The sequence below is a fragment of the Triticum aestivum genome, chromosome 5B, assembly GCF_018294505.1.
Source record: "Triticum aestivum cultivar Chinese Spring chromosome 5B, IWGSC CS RefSeq v2.1, whole genome shotgun sequence".
In the NCBI taxonomy this organism is placed as follows: Eukaryota; Viridiplantae; Streptophyta; class Magnoliopsida; order Poales; family Poaceae; genus Triticum; species Triticum aestivum.
The window spans coordinates 125,082,484-125,103,799 of NC_057807.1; the positions used below are offsets into that span (position 1 = coordinate 125,082,484).

At 42.8% G+C, this 21,316-nt stretch overlaps 3 protein-coding genes and 1 non-coding gene across 8 annotated transcripts; 2 read left to right on the plus strand and 2 right to left on the minus strand.

Moving 5' to 3' along the window:
* The first annotated feature begins 1,313 nt into the window (after positions 1–1,313).
* LOC123110757 (eukaryotic translation initiation factor 5B) lies at positions 1,314–6,815 on the plus strand. 5 transcript variants are annotated; one of them, XM_044531364.1, is made up of 7 exons: positions 1,314–1,608; positions 3,914–4,408; positions 5,146–5,752; positions 5,834–5,934; positions 6,018–6,098; positions 6,183–6,310; positions 6,385–6,815. In XM_044531364.1, exons 2-7 carry the CDS (start codon positions 3,980–3,982, stop codon positions 6,509–6,511), a joined length of 1,473 nt encoding a protein of 490 aa, XP_044387299.1. In that variant the 5' UTR covers positions 1,314–1,608; positions 3,914–3,979; the 3' UTR covers positions 6,512–6,815. The 5 variants fall into 5 exon arrangements, with proteins under 5 accessions (XP_044387299.1, XP_044387296.1, XP_044387297.1 ...); XM_044531361.1 differs by having other exon boundaries at positions 1,319–1,608; positions 3,911–4,408; XM_044531362.1 differs by having other exon boundaries at positions 1,321–1,617; positions 3,911–4,408.
* A 189-nt stretch (positions 6,816–7,004) lies between these two features.
* Positions 7,005–7,076, minus strand: TRNAP-AGG (transfer RNA proline (anticodon AGG)). Its single transcript has one exon. It is a non-coding gene; the product is annotated as a tRNA-Pro (tRNA).
* Positions 7,077–9,767: 2,691 nt separating this feature from the next.
* LOC123110758 (cytochrome c oxidase subunit 5C) lies at positions 9,768–10,260 on the plus strand. The gene has a single exon (XM_044531366.1). The coding sequence runs from the start codon at positions 9,800–9,802 to the stop codon at positions 9,989–9,991; it is 192 nt and encodes a 63-aa protein (XP_044387301.1). The 5' UTR covers positions 9,768–9,799; the 3' UTR covers positions 9,992–10,260.
* Positions 10,261–11,452: 1,192 nt separating this feature from the next.
* On the minus strand, positions 11,453–12,818 carry LOC100136997 (ocs element-binding factor 1). Its single transcript, XM_044531367.1, has one exon. The coding sequence runs from the start codon at positions 12,210–12,212 to the stop codon at positions 11,739–11,741; it is 474 nt and encodes a 157-aa protein (XP_044387302.1). The 5' UTR covers positions 12,213–12,818; the 3' UTR covers positions 11,453–11,738.
* Positions 12,819–21,316: the final 8,498 nt, after the last annotated feature.

Below are 21,316 nucleotides of genomic sequence, written 5' to 3' on the forward strand. Positions count from 1 at the left end.
TCTTGTGAGGATCCAGGTAGGAGATGGAGACAAAGTTCTATTTTGGAGAGATAGATGGATCCACGGTTTCGCCATCAAGGATATTCCGCCAATGATATACGGACTCGTGGCCAAACGCACGAGAAACAGAAGGACAGTCGGGCAGGCAATGGACGAGGGAAGTTGGGTACAAGACGTGGGAGGAGAATTATCTTTTACGGCTCACATGCAGCTCATGCATCTTAACCACGCCATCCATTCGGTCCAACGCGAGGAGAACCTGTCGGATACTTTTACCTGGCCGTGTGACCCCTCTGGCACATATACTACCAAATCTACTTACCGGAGGTTGTGTACGCGTATGGAAAGGGCACCGTACAGTGCATGTATCTGGCGGAGTTGGGCACCTCTCAAGTGCAAGCTCTTCGCTTGGCTAGCGGTGCAGCATAGGTTGTGGACCTTTGACCGGCGTGCGAGACATGGATTGCAAGATCATCCTTCGGCTTGCTACACTTGCAACCAGGACGAGGACAACGTCGAGCACATTCTCATCAAATGTGGGTACGCACGGGAAGTGTGGGAAGGGTGCCTTGATCATCTCAATCTGGTGACCGCTAGGCCGACCCATGAGGAAACCTTCCTTGAGTGGTGGCTGCATGCAAGAGCGAATTTCCACAAAGCGGACAAACAAGGTTTTGATACTTTCACATTAGCGGTGGCATGGTCTTTGTGGAAGCAATGGAACACAAGAGTGTTCGATAGGGCCAACCAAGTAAAGACGGCGCAGGAGCTAAATACTATGATCATCAACGAGCTTGCCAAGTGGAAGCGGGCGGGAGTCGGAGTAGGAGGTTTAAGTCGCTTTGTAAGAGAGTAGGCTTGTAGTTTTTGGAGTAGGAGTAGTGTGGCTCTTAACGTGTGTTGATGTTCGCATTGACCGATGAATCTTGTACAGATTCTTGCTGCCTTCTATAAAATTATGGTACGCTTTTGACGTACTCTCGAGAAAAAAAAGCCACCATAATATTCTTCCGTAGATCGCGCGCGTGCAAAGCTAGCTACCTAAAGTAGCTTTATTTATTTATTTATTTATTGTGTGAGTCAGACCGGTTTTCAAGCATATTTGCTTTTGGTTCAAATTTTGTCCCCTTCTTCTTAACTGTGTGTCACGCTCCGTCACTGCTAAATACACTCATTTTAAGAAACAAATAATATGGATCGGAGAGAGTATTATTTTCAGGTTCGCGTCACTTTCATGTAACTCCCTATTCAAACAGGAAATAAAAATGTTTACAATGGTTTCTTTTTCTCGGGGACAGATAAAGATCTTCCGGGGCGAGAAGTTTACGAAGCTCCAAACGGGCCCTGCCCCTGCGCCCCTGCCGCTGCCGCTGCCGCTCGCGGTTGAACCCGTGGAACTTCGTCTTTCTCGTCTCCCCCAAATCGACGAGCAGGGCGAGCGGAATTCTAGGGCGAGCTCTCCCCCTCCCCCTCCATCCCCACTCGCCAAGGCGCCCAGCGGCCAGGCCGTTTCCCCCGGCCCTCCTCCCGGCCCTCCTCCCGGCCCCGAATTTCCATCCCGACTTCCCAGTCCTCGGATCTCCCGCCAGCCGTCTGGTCGCTCCCAAAGTGAGTAAGGTCTCATCCGACTTTCTCTTCCTGCCAAGCCCTCTCCTCCCCTCCCGTCTCCTTATTCGTTTGGTAGTAGTCGCTACATACACCTTGTTCCTTGCGTTTCAAGGTGCTAGGGCTAATGTAATTTACCAACAAATCTAGGTGCGTATGCTGCTTTGGCGGAGGAAGTATTTAGAAACGACCTTATCACAAAATTACGAGTGTATAAACAGGTGGTTGGTCCTGATCTTCAGGAATTCCCGTCGGGTGATAATATTTCTAGGTTGTCCGAGGATGATCATCTTCGGGATTTCATTTTTTGCTAGGTTGTTCACCAATAAAATTATAAGTGTCTAAACAAGTTGTTTGCTAGGAATTCCAAGGACGATTCACTTTGGCGTGTCATTTTTTGCTAGGTTGTTCACGAATTGAATTACTGGTGATTGATTTGTGTGCAGTAATATTGTTTTTCTGTTTGACTTCGATTCAAGTAATTAGCAGCAAGCAGTACAAAATCATGATTTTCTTTATGAGACTATGACAACCGATCCGTGAGACTTGTCTTCATCCTTGAGGCTGAGGGGGGAGGACATGAGCAGGGAGAGCATCGGATTTATTTTACTCCTTAGTCTTCAACTCTAACTAAGTTTAGCGAAATGTTGTTCAGTGTCTTAATTTTTTGATCAACTCTTCCATTCTAAATGTTTTGATAGGGGATACATCATTGAGTTTCTTTTAACATTGTTGCTGTATCTCAGTTTTACCACCAGCTATTGTTATGTTCTGCACTGCAGTTAACTAGCTAACCATTCCTATTGTCCTTTAGCACCGTAATTTTTTCCCATAATTCAGTTGTGTTAATCAGCACAGAACTACCTGATACCTATCCATTAGGTTATTATAGCTAACCACCTGATGCTGACTGAACTTGATATTACATTATTGTTGCAATTGTGAAGAAGATATGTTGCAATTGTAAAGTAGCTAAAAAAGTTAATTGTTGCATTTGTGAAAAAGATATGTTACAATTGTAAAGTAGCTAAGAAACGACTGTTATGCTGCTTTGCGGAGGAAGTATTTAGAAATGACCTTATTACAAAATTAAGAGTGTCTAAAGTCTAAACAAGTTGTTGGTCCTGATCTTTAGGAATTCTCGTTGGTTAATAATATTTCTAGGTTGTCCAGGATGATCAACTTTGCGGTTTCACTTCTTGCTTGTTTGCGAATAAAATTAAAAGTGTCTAAACAAGTTGCTTGCTAGGAATTCAAGGACAATCAACTTTGGGGATTCGTTTTTTGCTCGGTTGTTCATGAATTGAATTACTGGTGATTGATTTGTGTGCAATAATATATTTTTCTGTTTGACTTTGATTCAAGTAATTATTCGTGAGACTCGTCTCCCTCTTTGAGGTTGATGGAGGAGAACATGAGCAGGGAGAGCATCGGATTTATTCTACTCCAAGTCTCCAACTCTAACTAAGTTTAGTGACATGTTCTTAAATGTCTTGTTAACACTGTTACTGACTTGTTGTGTATCTCAGTTTTACCACCAGCTATTTGTTATGTTCTGCATTGCAGTTGTGTTAGTTCAGTTACCTGATACCTATCCATTAGGTTATTAAAGCTAACTACCTGTTGCTGACTGAACTTGATGTTACCCTAATTTTTCTAATAGAAATAAACTCTAATTTAAACATAAGTGATGATAATAAATTTCTAACCATGTTCCATGTCGTGTAAAGATTTATTTAAGTTGCGTACGCATAACAGTAGCTATTAACATTGGCTGGCTCAACTCTTGGAGTGGTCCTTTCACCTTGGCCATTCTCATTTCCACATGCCACACTTCATGGAGGTGTTCATCATCGCTGCTTGGAACGTTTGGTAGCCAAGAAATGCAAAGATCTCTGACATTGTTGTCCCTAACCTTACATCCTGGAAATCCTACTTAAGAATAGCTAAGGCGCCATTCAAGGTTTGGGTTTGCTCTCTAACCTGAATCTTATCTACATAAGTTTTGCTGTGCTTTGGATAGTTGTTGTGAACTCTTACTGTGGGGCCTCCCCTAGAGTTCTTAGTCAAAAAGAAAGGTGACACGAGCCATTAAAAATCATATGTGTACTGTTATTATTCTTGTAAATTAATAACCTTTCCTATGAGTACCATTATTCTTGTAAATTAATTGCGGTGGTGCCAGCTTCACATTCTGTAGTCATAAGATGCATCATGCAATATATTTTCCCAACATATTTGACTTACACTCGACATTTTCAATAAAGACATGCTTTTGTTTATGTGTGTTGTCTTATTTGGTTAGAAGATCTGCTGGACCAGCACAACGAGGAGACCCAGGCCAGAGAGCAATCCTGCTGTGAAGTAGTCATCTATGTCATCTAGGAGTAATTCAAAGAGGCTGCCCTCAGATGACAATGTTGCCTCTGACGGAGGACTCCGACGTCGAGAGTTTTATCTGAATGGTCCTTCCCTGGACCGTGCTTCCAAGCGTATCACCGAGGGTGTTCTGTCCCCTCCCAACTTGAAAAACTCACATAAGAGCAAGGGGAGCCACCAGTTGCATTCTGAGGCATCAGGTAGTAACTCAAGAAAGGGTGAAAGCAATCATGGGATACATGTGTCAGCAGGGAATGATGATTTGTCAACCACGCAGAAACCAAGGAAAGTGAAGCTCAAAATTGGTGGAATCAGCCGGACCATACCGGCAAAACCAAACCCTGCCATACCAGATTCCAGGTCTTCAGCTGCAAAGCCTACACGGCCAGGAGATTCATTGCACCGGCAAAAGCATGGTAATCAGGTAAACAACAAGTGATCATATCTTTTGTTTCGTAGTGTACCTGAGACCTGAAAAGAAGGATCATTTTGACTGAACAGAAGAAAATTTGCTAGCTTGCTAAATTCAAGTTCTGCAAGGAAAACTGTTTGGTGTTATTAGGACATACACATGCAGTTTCTATCGAGATATTTCTTTTATCTCATAGTCTTGGCACTATAACTGTTCTGATTATACTCCCTCCGTTTTATTTACTCTGCATATTAGCTTTGATCCAAGTCAAATTTTATAAAGTTTGACCAAGTTTATAGAAAATGATACTCCCTCTGTAAAGAAATATAAGAGTGTTTAGATCACTATAGTATAAACTTTCACAATAACAAATACTCCCTCCGTCCCGAGTTACTTGTCTTAGATTTGTCTGTATCTAGACACGTTTTAGTGTTAGATACATCCGTATCTAGACAAATCTAAGACAAGTAATTTGAGACGGAGGTAATATGTAAGATGCGAAAATATATGCAATGATGATTCTAATGGTACTTATTTGGCACTGTGGATGTTAATAATTTTTTGTATAAACTTAGTCAAAGTTTACTAAATTTTACTTGAGACAAATCTAATATGCAGAGTAGATAAAAACGAAGGGAGTATTTTGCAAGTCATGATGTTGTGTCGGTTCTCCGCACGTGCTGTCCCTTTATTTGCTTCAAATTTCTATCCATAATTGATACCCAATTAAAACGATGAATTGTTTTCAGACTGAAGGTGCCAAAGATTCAAATAGGTTGCCCTCTTCTCAAGACAAGAAAACAAGAAAGCTGAGGAAAATTGAAGATACCTTGACTCCGGAACAACCTGCCAAGGTTCAGAGAGAAGCGTCTTCGGATCCTGTCCGGAAGAGTAGAAGGATTGCTAAGAAATCCAACTTGGACAGTGAATTAGATGAGGAATATGGTTTAAGTACTCCTGAAAATCATGGAGCTTCTAATGATAATGAGGGCCATATTCGTGAACCTAAAAACAAAGGAGGGAGTAACCCTAAGAAGAATGCTTCGAAGAAAGACCGGAGCAGGAGCACAGTTTATGAGGTTGATAATGATTTTGTTACACCCCAATCAAATAGAGATGGCAAGAAAAGGTCAAGAGATTCTACTGATGCTGATGAGGATAATGCAGAAGAGGAGCTGGCCTCTGATAATGAGCTTGAAGCTGAAAACAAGAAGCAGAAAGCAGTCACTCAATTGTCTGCCAGTGTTAAGAGTGAACCTCTCACAACGCGTCGCCGAGCCCTTCAATCATGGATGGATGGGAACAGCAACAGTACCATTGAGTTCCCCGATGGTTTACCAGCAGCTTCGTCAAGAAGTACATACTGCCTTGTTGCCTATTGTAACTTGACTGAAGTCTTGCGCTGATTTAATTTGAAACATTTTTCTGTGGCTCCAGGCAAGAAGGAAAAGCTCTGTGATGCTGAGATGCTCGCGAAGAAGGCTGAGGCTGCACAGCGGCGCAAGATGCAAGTGGAGAAAGCCACTAAAGAAAGCGAGGTTGGAGAAACATTTGCTTTCTCTCTTTTAAACTTCCTGGAGTAGGTTCAGTTCATAGGAGTTGTTAAAAGTGTTAACTGCAGGCTGAAGCTATAAGGAAAATACTGGGCCTGGACACCGAGAAGAAGAAAGAAGAGAGGAAGCAGAAGGAGCGAGAGGAGAAGGTCCATTGCATCATTTGATCATGCCCATGACACTCGCGTTTCTACTACCATTATCTTCTGACAGAATCATTCCTTGTTACTCAGGAGAAGGCAGCCAGAGCGCAAGAACTCGCCAGGAGCTCCATCCGGTGGGTCATGGGGCCCACAGGCACGGTGGTCACGTTCCCTGAAGAAGTAGGCCTCCCCAGTATCTTCAACTCCAAACCCTGCTGGTAACCAATCCTCGCATCCCTCCCCACATTTGAGAGATCAGATAACATGGTCTCACTTTGCCTTCATCACCCAGCTACCCTCCGCCGCGTGAGAAGTGTGCCGGACCGTCTTGCACGAACGCGTACCGGTACAGGGACTCGAAGCTGAAGCTCCCCCTGTGCAGCCTGGAGTGCTACAAAGCTGTCCGCGGGAGCGCTTGATTTTGAGGACGCCGGCCGGGGTGGCGTCAGAGCTCCCTATTTTCGCAGCCACATTCATTCATGCACCTTCAGAATAAGAGATTATCGTGGGCCAGTCCTGACGATGCAAATTTGTTCGTTGGTCGAATAAGCCAGTTACAAAATAGTTACACATAGCTCTGTGGGTAAAAGATTATCGTGTACTGCACCAGTTTGTTCTACTACACCATTGAGATGTACTGAACCAGTGATGTTACCGGATGATTTCTAAGTAGATATATTACACATACATATAGAGAAGACAGCAGACAAAGATACTTTTATTTTTCCTGGTGAGTTTTTTTTATACTCCCTTCGTCCCAAAATATGGTTGAAACACTTATTTTGGGACAGAAAAAGCATGTAATATAAACCGTGGTGCGTTCGTGTTTGTATTTTTGGAAGCAAGAAACAAATGGCATTGCAAAAATGTGCAACAAACTTGCCACGTTGGCAAAGAAGCTAAAAATAAATGGGGGCATTCCGAGAATTGAACTCGGGACCTCTCGCACCCTAAGCGAGAATCATACCACTAGACCAAATGCCCTTTGGATGACAACAGAGATTAAACAACTCAAACATAGGTGCTTGACTGGTGGGCATTCCGATGGGCCCGCGCACTCGCTCAGAGCCTCAGACCACCCGTGTGGACCGGGCCCGTCCGCAAATCTCAGCCCTTAAATGGGCGTTTCCGCAAAAACGCCATCTCCCGTAACAAATCGAAGAGTGGGTCTCTCTCTCGCGGCGGCGCAGGCGTCTCTCTCCTTCTCCTCCGGCGGCGGCAAGGTCAGACCCCTCTTCCCAAACCGCTCGAACCTGCTCCGTTCAATCGATCCCTCGGGTCTCCGTGTCCTGACGCACGGCTCGGTTCCTTCATGGCCTTCTCTCGGATCGGATCCTAGGTTTCCCCCCTCTAAATTGTTAGGAACCGTTCCAGATCTGGTCGCTCGGTGCCTGGATCATCCATTTCGCTGGGGCGGTCGACGGCATCGACCGACGGGCTAGAAATTTGGGATGTTGCGCGATGATTTAGGGGAGCATGATGCGTGTGATCTGCGAGGGGATATTTTTTTTTGTGTGTGTGAATACGGCATCTTGTTCGTAACCACGGCGTGCGATGCCTCCATCCGCCATCCGGTGCCATATTTTTTGGCGATGTTTGTGTTCATAGACTTGTGATTTTTAGGCCTGTGCGATTTGGATTGGGAAATGGTGGCTAAGAAAGAAACATCGTTCGTTCCAATGAGATATGAATATGTATGTATCAGATTATATATCTGGGAATTAGGAGTTATCTTTTGGTGTGGTACCATCGCTGTTGCCTGTGGATCGTTTGGCTCAGTGCTATCCCTGACTAGCTCATATTCAGTTTTGATTTGAGGGCCATGCGATTTGGATTGGGAAATGGTGGCTAAGAAAGAAACATCGTTTGCTGCAATAAGATGTGAATATGTATCAGATGATATAATATATCTGGTAATTAGGAAGTATACTTTGGCGTGGTACCATCGCCGCTGCCTCTGGATGGTTTGGCTCAGTGTAATCCCTTACTAGCACATTATATGTTCACTAGTGTGTCATCATCGGTTTCACATATGAAGTTAGGTTTGCCATCTATTGCACTGTCGTAGCTTCTAAAATCCAATATCATTATTGAACCTGTTATCTTTTTGCTCAGCAATCTGCATCTTGTTCATGATTGTAATGTGACTTGTGTGGTTCTCGACTTTGCCATGCACATGAATGAGTGGTGTCGCGGGAGTGTGATTTTATTATTATTCTAGTTAATTCATATTCTTAGAGCAGCAATAATTTCTCTCTGCTGCACTTAGCACATTACAATTGTACATTGTCCTCTCATTTCATGTCAGCATAACTCTAGTAAGATTTGTCAAGTATCGTAGCGACTGTCTTATATTTGCATATGTTTTCATACGTGCAACTGTTGTGCTATCCGCGGTAACATTATAGGTTTTGTGAGGTATCAGTGTTGCGAATAACCTGCTGATATGGCGCTCTATAAAATGCCATTAGTCTATGTGTGTGGGGTTCCAGCTGGTGTTGTGGTATTAGTTCCTTTATGAACGTATCAGCACAACCATATTGCCGTGTTGGTAGAGCTCATCTATTTTGATTACTTGGTTTGGCTTATATTCAATAGTATATGTTAGCTAGATTCATGTCCTTTCAGTATCCCAAAGCAGAAAAGTTCTTTTATTGATGAAGATGCTTATGTTCGAAGTAAGTCAACCCAAGTGCAAACTTACCATAGATCTCATCAAGTATACTTCTGTGGGTATTTTCTTTGATGGAAAAGATTTTTTAATTTTCTTAGTGATTTCTTGAATTTGAGTGAACCTGGTCTTGACTTATCTTGTAGTTTGTCTGTAACTTCTTAAATATGCATTGTGTTGAAGAAAATGACCTGTTGTGGCAATTATGATGCCGCCTTCTACAAGCCTAATGTTATTGTCCATCTTCTTTTGGCCGAGTGCTTCGTATGAAACAATGCATAATTTGAGTGGTGATTGTTGCATTTGCTAGGATGTTGATAATTTATGGTTAATCTGATGATGGGTGATAAGGAAGTTCCTCCCAACTAATTGCTTTGCCTCATTTATGCTTTATTGACTACGACGGTTGTGTCCTCTGTGCATGAGTGGCAGGTTAAGTGAAGGGTACACTGCATACATTTTTTGTTCTTGAAAGAAGCAATGATTGATGCTGAGGATGGAACCATTTATTGTGTCACATTTTTTCCCTGCTCCATCTTAAGATTCCTTTTTAAAAACTTGGGCGGTGGAATAGTATGATACTAGGATGTGCAAAAGCAGGGAGTTGACTCTTTTTGCAACTGCTATTGTTCTCTAGAGAGGTTTTGAGGAGCAGTTGATGTATCAAAACCTCTTCTTCATACTCTACTGTTTGTGGATCATGCTGGTTTGACATAGCTGGGGTCACTAATTTTAGAACTCAAAATCTTGAAGTTCTTGATTCATATTTTAGTTCTTCCAGTCTAAACTCGGTTACGTCTTGAAAGTTTGTACTGACTTGTTTTTGTGCAATTAACCCAAGTGACCTTTGAACGCATGAAAAACCATATATCATGGCCTAATTGTTTTATGTTGTTTGCACATGCATGCCTGCATTTATTTAAAGTATCTTGCTGCCTTGGTGAAGATATGCTGTCACCATGTTCCCACGAAATCAGCTCACAGAATCTTCTCATTTTCTGCAGGCATTTTGGCATCTGAGCCCAACAGCTAGCAGATGGCAGGCGGCAGAGTTGCACATGCGACCCTCAAGGGGCCAAGCGTGGTGAAGGAGATCTTCATTGGACTCACCCTTGGGCTGGTTGCTGGTGGTATGTGGAAGATGCATCACTGGAACGAGCAGAGGAAGACCCGATCCTTCTACGACATGCTCGAGAAGGGGCAGATCAGCGTCGTTGTCGAGGAGTAGTTCTGAAGTGCTGAATCAGAAGTTCTACATCTCGAAGTCTTTTGTCATTTTGGTTTTGCCAGTAATTTCTGAAACTCTCTGGAGAGCATGACAGAGTGATTGCTGTGGAGATTGTCATGAAAATAAGCACACCACCATTTGAGAACATTGAACCATTTTGAATTTGCTTTCTGTCGTATCAAATATGTCTTGTCTCATATGTGTTGCAAACAAATTCAGGGATTGGAAGGCTTCCCTCTGACATGAATATGATTTAGATTTCACTGTCATCCTTTTGGAAGTGAGCTCACCTTTTTGGCTTAATGCAATGGTGGGATGCCTAACAAGCTACTCCTTGTGTTTGATATTATCATGAATGGAACAAGCACCATCATTATGACTTATAACTGGTGCTCTTCTATCTGGTGATGTCATTTGGTTCGGTCAAGATAAGTTTTTAAGGTTTTCCCTTGGCTTTCACCGTCGTTTTCATATGCGGTCATGAGTTTAGTTTTCTGATGACGGATCTCGTTCTGCTTGCTTACACTACCGTCATTAACCATTATTGCTTGATTACTGATCAAAGTTGATGATGTATATGCGAAAATCCAAATCTGAGCCCGAGCTCATCTGCACCTGCGCTCACCAAAAAAATCAAAATAAATACTAAAAACATTCAAAAAATTCCAAAAAAAATTGGGGTGGTGAACAATTTGATGTGTGAGGTGCGCCCCAATTTTCAAAACATTTGGACTTATGTGCAGCTCTTAGCAAAAAAGACAAATCGGAGGTCTGTAAAAATGTGTACTGTTCATATACTGTTTTGGTCTGATTTGTCTTTTTTGCTGAGAGCTGCACATAAGTCCCAATGTTTTGAAAATTGGGGCGCACCTCACGCATCAAATTGTCCACCACCTCAATTTTTTTCGGAATTTTTTGATTTTTTCGGAATTTTTTACGAATTTTTTTTTGAACGGGTGCAGATGCACCCGGGCACCGAAACGCCGCACTCATGTATATGCTGTTTCTTCCCTGTTGGAACAGGAACACATATCTTGATGGTTGTGACATGAGTTGTGACCTGGTACTATTTGATTCTTGTGACCTTGCTTTTGCCTCTGCAAAGGTTGGAATAGATGCAAGAAAATAAACAACATAGAACAGAGAGCTGTCGGACAGAATCCAGGAGGAACCTTGAAGCTGAAGATCTTTCTCTGCTTTTGAGCACTTGATGTTTCTCTGCACTCAAGGTGATTCGATGCCTTCCACCTTACTTGTGATTTGATATGAGCCCACAGATTTATATGACTTAGTGTGGGCTCAGAAAACCATGTGAATCTACAAAACCGGCCAAACTATTCTTCATTCAATTCAACAAGAAACCAACATCCGGTGACCGTCGTAAAATCTGATCAAACACTTTGATTATTACTTGGAACACAGCAGAATCTACACTGAACACTGGAACCAAACATAATAACATGACATAGTAATAACATTAAATTATCACAAATTCACGATACATAGAGCACAACCATACATAACCCTTATTACTGTTACATTACATAGGACATGGAGGAGGAGGAGGACGACGACGGACACTTACTGAAACATACTAATAAATAAACACAACATATAGCAGCAAACTACGCCTTGATAATAATCCTCAAGGCAGCAGCCAAGTAGGGTAGATCTTCTTCCTCTTGCCAGCCACAGCTCATCTCCTACAGGGGATCCTCAATTATTGACCCAATCATCACCGGATCGATCAGTACTGGAGCATGTGCGTGGCGGTGGCGGCGATGGGCATGGCGTTGGCAGGGTATGGGATCTGCCACGGCCGTAGCAGGGGGTCGTCGGGCGGGCACTCCTCCTGGATGTCCATGGCGACGCCGCTGAACTCCTCCACGACGCGGAGCACCTGGTTGACGGAGCGCAGCCGGTCGCCGAGCTCGGCGGCGCGCGCCCGGAGCACGGTGTTCTCCTGGTCCACGCGCACGAACTGGCCGGTGATGTCGTTGGCGCGCGCCAGCACGCGCGCGTTCTCGGCCTTGAGGCGCGCCACCTCCTGCACCAGCTCGTCCAGGTGCTGCTGCTTCCGCAGCCGCGACCGCCGCGCCGACTCCCGGTTCGACAGCCGCCTCTTCTCCCGCCGGTTGTCCCCGGCCGCGAACGTCGCCCCCGAGTCGCCGTCCGAGCCCGACAGCCTCCCGCCTCCCGGCGACAGCGACGACGACGACATCTTGGCACCGAAATTACTACTGCTTGGCTACTAATGCTGATGATGATGATGCTGCTACCGTTCTTATTTATCACTTGTTGAAGCAGGAAAAGGAAGCGAGAAGAAGAAGAAGAAGAGAAAGAAAATAGTTTACTGCTAGCAACGGCGGATTTGAGAGGGCCAATTATGAAATCACATAAAAGTAGTAGAGGAAGACGACGGAGAAGGACTGGAGGAAGCAGCACCGGCGCAGGTGAGTGGCGATCTTCATAAAGCTCAGAGATTGCGCCTCAGCATGCCTGGACAAACCATGGCCAGCAAGAACCTCCAGCGCAGCAAAACCCAGAGATTTCAAGCGGAACAACGACCCAGCCTCCCCCCCCAGATCTAGCCTAGCCTAGCAAGAACAGCAGCTCCCTCGACCCAAAGAAATTCTTATTGGACGGAGAAAGAGACTGGGACGACGATTGCGAGACTAGAAACAGACGGGGAATCAAGAGGGAGACTCGAGCTAGCAGAGTGGTGATGAAATGGGAGCTCGAGCTTGGTTGGCCTGGACTCTGGAGAGCAATGGCAGCCACCCAATCGTCGGAGGAGGAAGAGGAAGAAGGGGGAGGGGATCAGGTCAGGGCGGAGGGGTTATTTATTGGCGGGGGAAGGGTACTCCAGTAACTTCACACGCGAGGGCGTTATGGTAATTCCACCCGAGGGTGTTTCCGTAATTTTGCGAGGCCACGGCAACGGCGTATGTGCATTCTAGATGGACGGAGAGGGTAGAAAGGTAGAGGAATCTTTGCTGGTCCGGTGCTGGGTGGCTCTCCGTGGCCCTCTCCAGATGGGATTTTTCTGGAGTTGCTTTTCCCAAAATGCTAAGCTCACAGCGGGCGGCGTGCCCACCGGTGCCGATGGTGTGCGCCTGGCGTTTGTTTCCGGGTGTTGGTGGTTGCCGTGCCGTGTTTGTTTGAGGGGTCATGGTGTTGTATCATACTTGCTTTGACAGGTGGTCTCCATTATAATTTTGGATTTATCTTAATTTTGATGTAAAAATGCATATGTAATTTTAGTGAAGAACACTTTATATGCACTGGCTTTTGTCCCGATCTAACATGTAGATGCTACGCCTTTAACTATAAGCCGTCCATTACAAAATCGAGGTATCGAGAACCTTATGTGCTTGTTGGCATTTTTAAGGTTGATAGCTGACGTGACGTGTTTGATTTTACTTTTTAGTGAAATACACTTTATATACACTGGATTTTGTCTTAGTCTAATACGTAGGTAATGCGCCTTTAACCATAAGCCGTCCATTACAAAATCGAGGTTTCGAGAACCTTATGTACTTGTTGGCATTTTAAGGTTTATGGCTGGCGTGACGTGTTTGATTTTACTTTTTAGTGAAATACACTTTATATACACTGGCTTTTGTCCTAGTCTCATACATAGGTACTGCGTCTTCAATTATAAGTCGTCCGTTACAAAATCGAGGTTTCGAGAACCTTATGTGCTTGTTGGCATTTTAAGGTTGATGGCTGGCGTGACGTGTTTGATTTTACTTTTTAGTGAAATACACTTTATATACACTGGTTTTTATCTTAGTCTAATATGTAGGTACTACGCCTTCAACTATAAGCCGTCCATTACAAAATCAAGGTTTCGAGAACTTGATGTGCTTGTTGGCATTTTAAGGTTGATGAATGATGTGACATGTTTGGTTTTAGGCATATGACATTGTATCTTGTTTCACAAGGTTGTCACACTTTAGATATTTGGATGCTCCCAACTTTGAAAGAGATCCTACGTGTTTTACATTTAGAAGCAAAAATATTTATTGTGTGAAGACAGATGACGCTATTGTATCATGGTTCCACACACGGTTTGTGCTAGAATTTTGGACTTGCCTTTTTTCCGCAGAAAATTGAAGCATATGTTATTTTAAGTAAAACAATTGTGTATATTAATGGCGGGGCTATACATGTTTGGGGGGGATTGGAAAAATCATTGATTTTTTTTCTAGCACTAAGATTGAAGAAAGTATAGTCATCCCCTCCCTCCCCAACCATTCATATTTTCTGTTTTAGCCCCTACCATTCTCGGCTAGCATCGCCACTGATATATACATTAATGTGTATAGGTCTAACAGCTAGATGCCACGCTCTAACTATAATATGAGATTTTCTCTTCAAGAAGTTGTTTCCCAAAATGAAGCCCACAACGGATGGCGTGCCATAGGTACTATGTGTGATGAGTGGCTCTTGGCGTTTATGAGGTGTTGGTGGCTAGCGTGGCGTGTTTCTTTGATGGTCCCGGTGTTGTATAACTCTTTGATGGGGGGCTTGCATTAGAATTTGGTTTTCCCGTGCTTTTGCCGAAATCTATGGTCTTTCAAGAAAACTTTGAAATGATTTGCAACAAGCTATATTGGGTTCCCTTTCTTGCAATCAAAGCAACATGAATAGAAAGTCAAAAAGGATGGAATCGAAGGCATAAATCAAACCCAAATTAGACTGGCCAACAGAGAAAATCCACCGTTGTTTTCACCACAAAATCAAATCAGGCAAGAGGGGAAATCAACAGGAGAAGAAACCACACGAATGCCCTCTTCTTTCCCTACGATGTCTCCCTCTTCCTCAGCGTGGACCACATCACCGGTTGTGTGAGGCCAAGTTGGCTAAGGTTTAAACAAGGTATAGGCAAACATGCTGCTTTGACCTATGCACGACCTCTGCTTTCCACTCCTCGTAGTCCCATGTAGCCTAGGTTGAGTGAGAGAAGGGGGATTGGATGTAGAGGCAAACCTGCACCATCTCGAGTTCCTTGCTCCTGCTCCTCCATTTGACGAGCCTCCCCTAACCATCGACTTCGCCCGCATCCATCACTCCACCTCCCGCACGCATCACAACCTCTGTGGCCTTATGCTCCCGCCCGGACCCGGTCGATCGGAGGTGTTCATCCATGATGGCGAGGGTGGCAATGGAGAAGGAGGGAGGTTCGTGGCGGCTGAGTCGATGAGGGATTGGGGTAAGAGGGGGTGCAGCGGCTGTGGATTGGGGTTTGTGTAGTGCCCATCACGCACGTCTTGTGTGCCAGTGCGTGCGCCGGGAGGAGTGGATTGGTGATACCCTCCTGCACCTTGCCTCATGGCTCACCCAGCCAATCCACGTTGGGACTTGGGAACGAGCCCATCAGTCATAGACCTGGAAATACAACTATGAGGTGAAAACCAGATTAACCACAAGGTGAATATCGAACGGGGGAGAGGAAGCAGTTGACCAAAATGATGATGATCCAACGGCCAGAAGCGGACCAAATCCGGGGAGCCACCTGGTGGCAAGTTGGCTAGGGTCCTTATAGGTTAGAATGTGTATAGGTCTAACAGCTAGATGCTACGCTCCAACCATAAGATGAGATTTTCTTTTCCAGAAGTTGTTTCCCCAACTTGTCGGCCGGAGGGCTCTGTTTTCAGTTGTTCCTTCATGTTTTCTTAGGGTTTGTGTCCTGATCGGGAAGATGAGACGACAGCGGCTTCCTGAAGATGGAATAAGGTTCTTTCCGCCTAGCCCCTGTCCTGATGGTGTGTCTAGTATCATCAGTGTGCGTGTGGAGATGTGTCTCCGATAGATCTGTCCTTGGTGGATTTGCTCGGATCTGGTCGTCGTTCCTCTACATCCATATGTTCTCAGGTTGGATCCTTTCAATCTACGCTACTCTTCATCGGTGATGGTTGCTTTGATAGGCGGCTTGCATTAGAATTTGGTTTTCTCGTGCTTTCGCCAAAAGTGTGTGTATTTATTTTACAATGAAGATGTATATACGTTGGTTTATCTGAGGGTCTAACACATGCATACCTTGCTCCAACTATAAGTTGTCCATTACAGAATCAAATGTGTCGAGAATCTGATATGCTTATTGGCATTTTAAGGGTTGGTGGTTGACGTGTCGTGTTTGGTTTTAGGGATATAACGGGGAGGGGCGTTTTGGCTCTCGGGAGCACATGCTCTCAGGTGAACAGTAACGCGAAAAAAATAGTAAATGTTTTCAAAAAATTATGAATTTTTTTGTGGATGTTCGTGTTAGTGTCGCAAGCATGCTTGACAATTTTCATGGAAAACGGAGTAGCGGTGTTTCGTCGGTGAAAAAAACATTTTTTGGGTGACATATGGGGGTAATATTTGGTGTTCAATTTTTTTTGCAAATGCCAAAATTCTTAACTTTTTTGCCTCAGAATTTGTAGATAGCATTTGGATGTGACTAAGAATACATAAAATTTTTGTCTTGACATTTTTGACATTTCAAAAATTATTTTTGGGCCCGGGGAGCACGTGCTCCCGGGAGCTGAATTGAATTTCCGGGATGTAACGTTGTATCTTGTTCACAAGGCTGACACATTTAGATATTTGGACATGCTCGACTTTGAGAGAGATTTTACGAGTTTTACATCCAGAAAACAGAAATATCATGGAGTGGAGACGGATCGCGGTACTATATCATGGTTCAATAGACGGTTTGCGCTAGAATTCTGGACTTGTCTTTTTTTTCTGGTGGAAAATAGACATATATATTTTTAAAACTATTGTGTACATCAATGACGGGGCTATGTGTAGCTTAGGGGGAGGGGGAGGGAGGTTGAATAAACCATTGAAGTTTTTTTCCATGGCTAAGATTGAAGAAAGTATAGTCATTCCCTCCCCAACCATTCATATTTCCGTTTTCCCTAAAATGCTAAGCCCACGCCTTTAAAAATAAATGCTAAGCCCACAACAGGTGGCGTGCTATATGTATCGGGTGCGTGATGATATGGCTCTTGGTGTCTCCGGGGTGTTGGTGGCGAGCGCCACGTGCTTGTTTGATGGGTCGCGGTGTTGTATAATGCTTCAACATGTGGCTTGCATTAGAATTTTTAACTTTCCATGTGTTTTGATGAAAAATGTGTTTACTTATTTTACAATGAAAACGTTTTTCTCTAGGTCTAATACATGCATACCTCGCTCCAACTATGAGCTGTCCATTATAGAACCAAAGGTGTCGAGAACCTAATGCGCTTATTTGCATTTGTAAGGTTTTGGTGGTTGAGGCGAAGTATTTGGTTTTTGGGCTATAACATTGCATCTCGTTTGATAAAAGGTTACCGCACTTTGGCGTGCTTGAGTTTCAAAGAGAACTTATGTGTGTTCTACATGCAAAAAACAAATATATATCATTCTCTGCTTTCGGCGAAATCTAAAATCATTGTTCGACTAGAGAAGCAGACACACTGATCTTGTTCTCATGATGAAGTGGAGGCTTTGTATTATTTATTATCTCTTTCTCCTACCACTCAATCCAGGGCTAAATTGAGTAAAATCAAATCTGGCCTTTGCAAGGAATTGTTCTATCTTTATATCAAGAAAATAATTTCGTGCAGGCATGGACCACCGGCCAATTCCAATAATTAATCCTTGGGGTGAACATCAGATCGCTTTTATTATTCACTTGATTTTACCCGGACCACTTGCGCTCGTGAGCTTCTCCGTTTCTTCCGAGAACGCCCCTGCGAGGAATCTTGCGCTTTTCCCAAAAGTGCAAATCAGAACCAACCAACTAACCCAAGTCACAAAAGGCCATTTTCCTTGTACTTGATTTGATATTTCTATTTTCTCTTTCATGCTAAGTTACCTCTCGCATGAACGTGCCTGGGGGCCATGAACCCAGTTTCTCCCTACATTCAAAGACACCAAATTTTCTCCCTGGTTTTTGTTTCCAAACTCTTATATTTTTTCTGGATATTTTCAAAAGCTACTTTTTTTGACGAACTTCAGAGAAGAAACCACCTCATACGAATATGACCTTATTATGAATATGACCGTCACAATAAGAAAACTGGCATGATATATTTGCTTCCAAATGTAGGTGGCAAAGAGACGACATGCATGTCGACATGCAAAAGATTAAGACACACTGAGTAAAATAAAAGGCAGTACATCAAGACAAGTGTGTAGTGCATGTTTTATATCCTAATTAACCAGCGTGTAGTACATTGTTTGACGATGATATTTTTGGACCATATAATTGGAGCAGTTCTAGCATGTACCATGTAGATTCAATGCATCTTCCAGGTACTAAAGTACTCCCTATTCAAATTAAAGAGTTCCAACTTGTGAAACACATTTAGGCGACACAAAAATCGATGGTTAAGACTTGAGATAACCCATATTCCAGACAAGAAAAACAAAAACAAAAACCATGAACCCTATTTCTCCCAACATTCAAACCCACCAATTTCAAGCCCAAATTTCTCTGGTATTTCCAAAATCAGATTTTTTTTCCTCTAAATTTCAGGAAAGAGATCGTCTCATACAAGCACGGCATCATTATGAAACTAATCATTGCAATAAAAAATCAGAGGATATATTTTCTTCCAAATATAAGTGGCAAAAGGAGGACACACGTCGACATGCAAAAGATTGAGACGTATGGAGATTACATCAAGACAAGTGAGCAGCGCATTGTTTTATGTCCTAGCCCAACGGGTAATACATTGTAGATGATGATATTTTTGTACCATATCATTAGGGCAATTATTACTAGCAAGTATATGTACATTCAATGTAGGTACTAAAGTACTTCCTTTTCAAATTGAAGAGTTCAATTTTGTAAAACATATTCAGCCGACAAAGAAATCAATTATTTTTTAGAAGGGAAAGTAGTGGCTATACCCCAGTTCGGTGCACCCATGCTACACCCACGCAAGGAAACACTAAAACATTTCAAAAAAATCTGAAATTTTGTGGGAATGATTATGAACAAATGTTATACATGGTTGCAAAATTTGGTGGTCAAATGACATTTGAGTAGGTCCGCACAAAAAAAATTACAAGTTGTGCTCAAACAGTGTACAATTTGAGTAATTTTCAGTAATTTTATTTATTTTTGTACAGAACTCCTTGGATGTCATTTGATCACCAAACTTTGCAAGCATCTATAACACTTGTTCACCATCATTCCCACAAAATTTTAGTTTATTTTTTATTTTTTTCTATGTTTTCTTGCGTGGGTGTAGCATGAGTGCACGGAGCTGGGGTGTAGAATACCACTCACTTTTTTAGAAAGAAATTGATTGTTGAGGCTTGAGATGAGAGGTAGGATGTGGTTGCATTGTCCACTTGGCGGAAGATATATGGCCATGTGTATTAAGGTACTTAGCACTGATTATGGCAGATGGGACAAACTAATTTTCAGCAACAAAAATTGTCACATCAAAAGGTTGGATGTATAAATAAATAATAACTATTGTGTTTGTTATCATGTATGAACGTTTAGGTGATCTTTCTAATTGACTTGTTTGGCCCATAGCACTAATATACTAATACTCCTACAAGCAACGTCGAAGAATATCGGAACAAAACCCATATAAGAGAAACAGAGACATCACATTCACTCCATCCCAAATATTTTGCTAGTGGTTTCATGTGAGCTAAAACTATGCTAAAATCTCTTCCCCTGAGTCATGGAGATTTGGAAAGCCGTATGATGGTGCTAGAGTGAGTCCACACTATGGTAGACCCTAGACAGTATGTGAGCTGGATTTGTTTCTTTTATTGATTTTTCCTCTAGAGAAAAAAAAGAAAGGGGAAAAACAAGACAAATGTGGCCACCTCAATTATCATGTAGGAGTACTATATATATACAGGGCCTTGCATGTTTGGGCCTAACATTGTGGGTTCCACCACTGTTGAATGTGCCCACTGCATGATTGGCTATGGAACAAAACATATATTTTTTCTACTTTGTACACATCTTTTTTTTTGCGGGTTGTACATCACTTATTTAAAAAATAAAATTTATGTGTGGTACAGGCCCTGCAGTATCTGTTTTTTGATAATATTCATGCAGTACAGGCCTCCACGCTGCTCCAAACAGAGATTAGCATTCGCAAGGGTGTGAATTTCGGAATACATCGCCGTCTCCGCGTGCCTCGGTTATCTCTTACCCGAGCGGCCGAACCCTTTACTTATGCACTTTACTTTGTGATAGCCATATTGTTCTTTGTCATATATCTTGCTATTACATAGTTACTTATCTTGCTTAGCATAAGTTGTTGGTGCACATAGGTGAGCCTAGTTGTTTTAGGTTTTGTGCTTGACAAATTAACCGCTAGGTTTATTCCGCATTTGTTTAAGCCTAAACCGTAATTATTTTAAAGCGCCTATTCATCCCCCCTCTAGGCGACATCCACGATCTTTCACCTGGCACCAATCCTGATGACTTAAGACAAAACTAATATGTAGATAAAAAAAATGGAGGGACTACTATTACTTCCGAGCTTGGCAAATAGTGAGTACTAGTGAATATTAGCCCATATTCAAATTAATTATGCGTAGTAGATGTTTGATATTTTCTTGGTGGATGTTATCATTCCTGAGATATAGGTGGCAATTAGTTAGCATTTTGTCATTTGTTCACATGATGGTTGATTCCTACAAACCAATATTATAATCCATTTTTTTTTGTGTCAAAAAGATTGGCTGTTCATATATTCATAGGGAACTTTCTTGGTACCTGTATAAACGGCGGACACGTGTCTCTAGCTCTTGTATATGCAAGAACCAAAACTGCATTATTTTTCATGGCATTCTCCCCCAATGTTACAATCTTTTGTAGTATGTGCATGATACAAATAAACTTACAAGCTCGGTCGGTGGGCGTCCACCAATGCAGATGCATGCGCGGCCACATGTCCCTGTCATATAAAAATGCTGCAAGGTTCTCAGGTATATTCCGCAAATAACGTTAGTTTTTCTATACCTGTCTGGAAAAGTTTGTGCCTCCTCGTGGTCTGCCTAAACCGATTGGCGCACAGATGAGTGGCGCATTTTTTGCAAAATGGGTAACTTTCTGGCGGTGTACATCTTGCAGCATGATTGTGCAAATTTAATCAGGTAAAATTTACATTGGCTCACGCCCATTATGATCCGACTACGAGAGCATGTTGTACTGAGACTAGGAACCCACTACAGAGGTTATTGAGTATTTTTTCAGCATTATGAATCGTTTGCAAAGGAAAAGAATGAAAAAGACATATAGGCATCAATTCTGAAATGCACGAAATAGGTGTCAATATCATAATTGGCGTAGTCGACATTAATTTG

Bases quoted from the DNA above. Each gene is read 5' to 3' on its own strand.
- LOC100136997 (XM_044531367.1), bottom strand. From the start codon at position 12,212: ATGTCGTCGTCGTCGCTGTCGCCGGGAGGCGGGAGGCTGTCGGGCTCG.
- LOC123110757 (XM_044531364.1), top strand. From the start codon at position 3,980: ATGTCATCTAGGAGTAATTCAAAGAGGCTGCCCTCAGATGACAATGTT. The intron at 5,935-6,017 runs GTTGGAGAAACA...TGTTAACTGCAG, and splicing joins AAGCCACTAAAGAAAGCGAG to GCTGAAGCTATAAGGAAAAT. The intron at 6,311-6,384 runs GTAACCAATCCT...TTCATCACCCAG, and splicing joins TTCAACTCCAAACCCTGCTG to CTACCCTCCGCCGCGTGAGA.
- LOC123110758 (XM_044531366.1), top strand. From the start codon at position 9,800: ATGGCAGGCGGCAGAGTTGCACATGCGACCCTCAAGGGGCCAAGCGTG.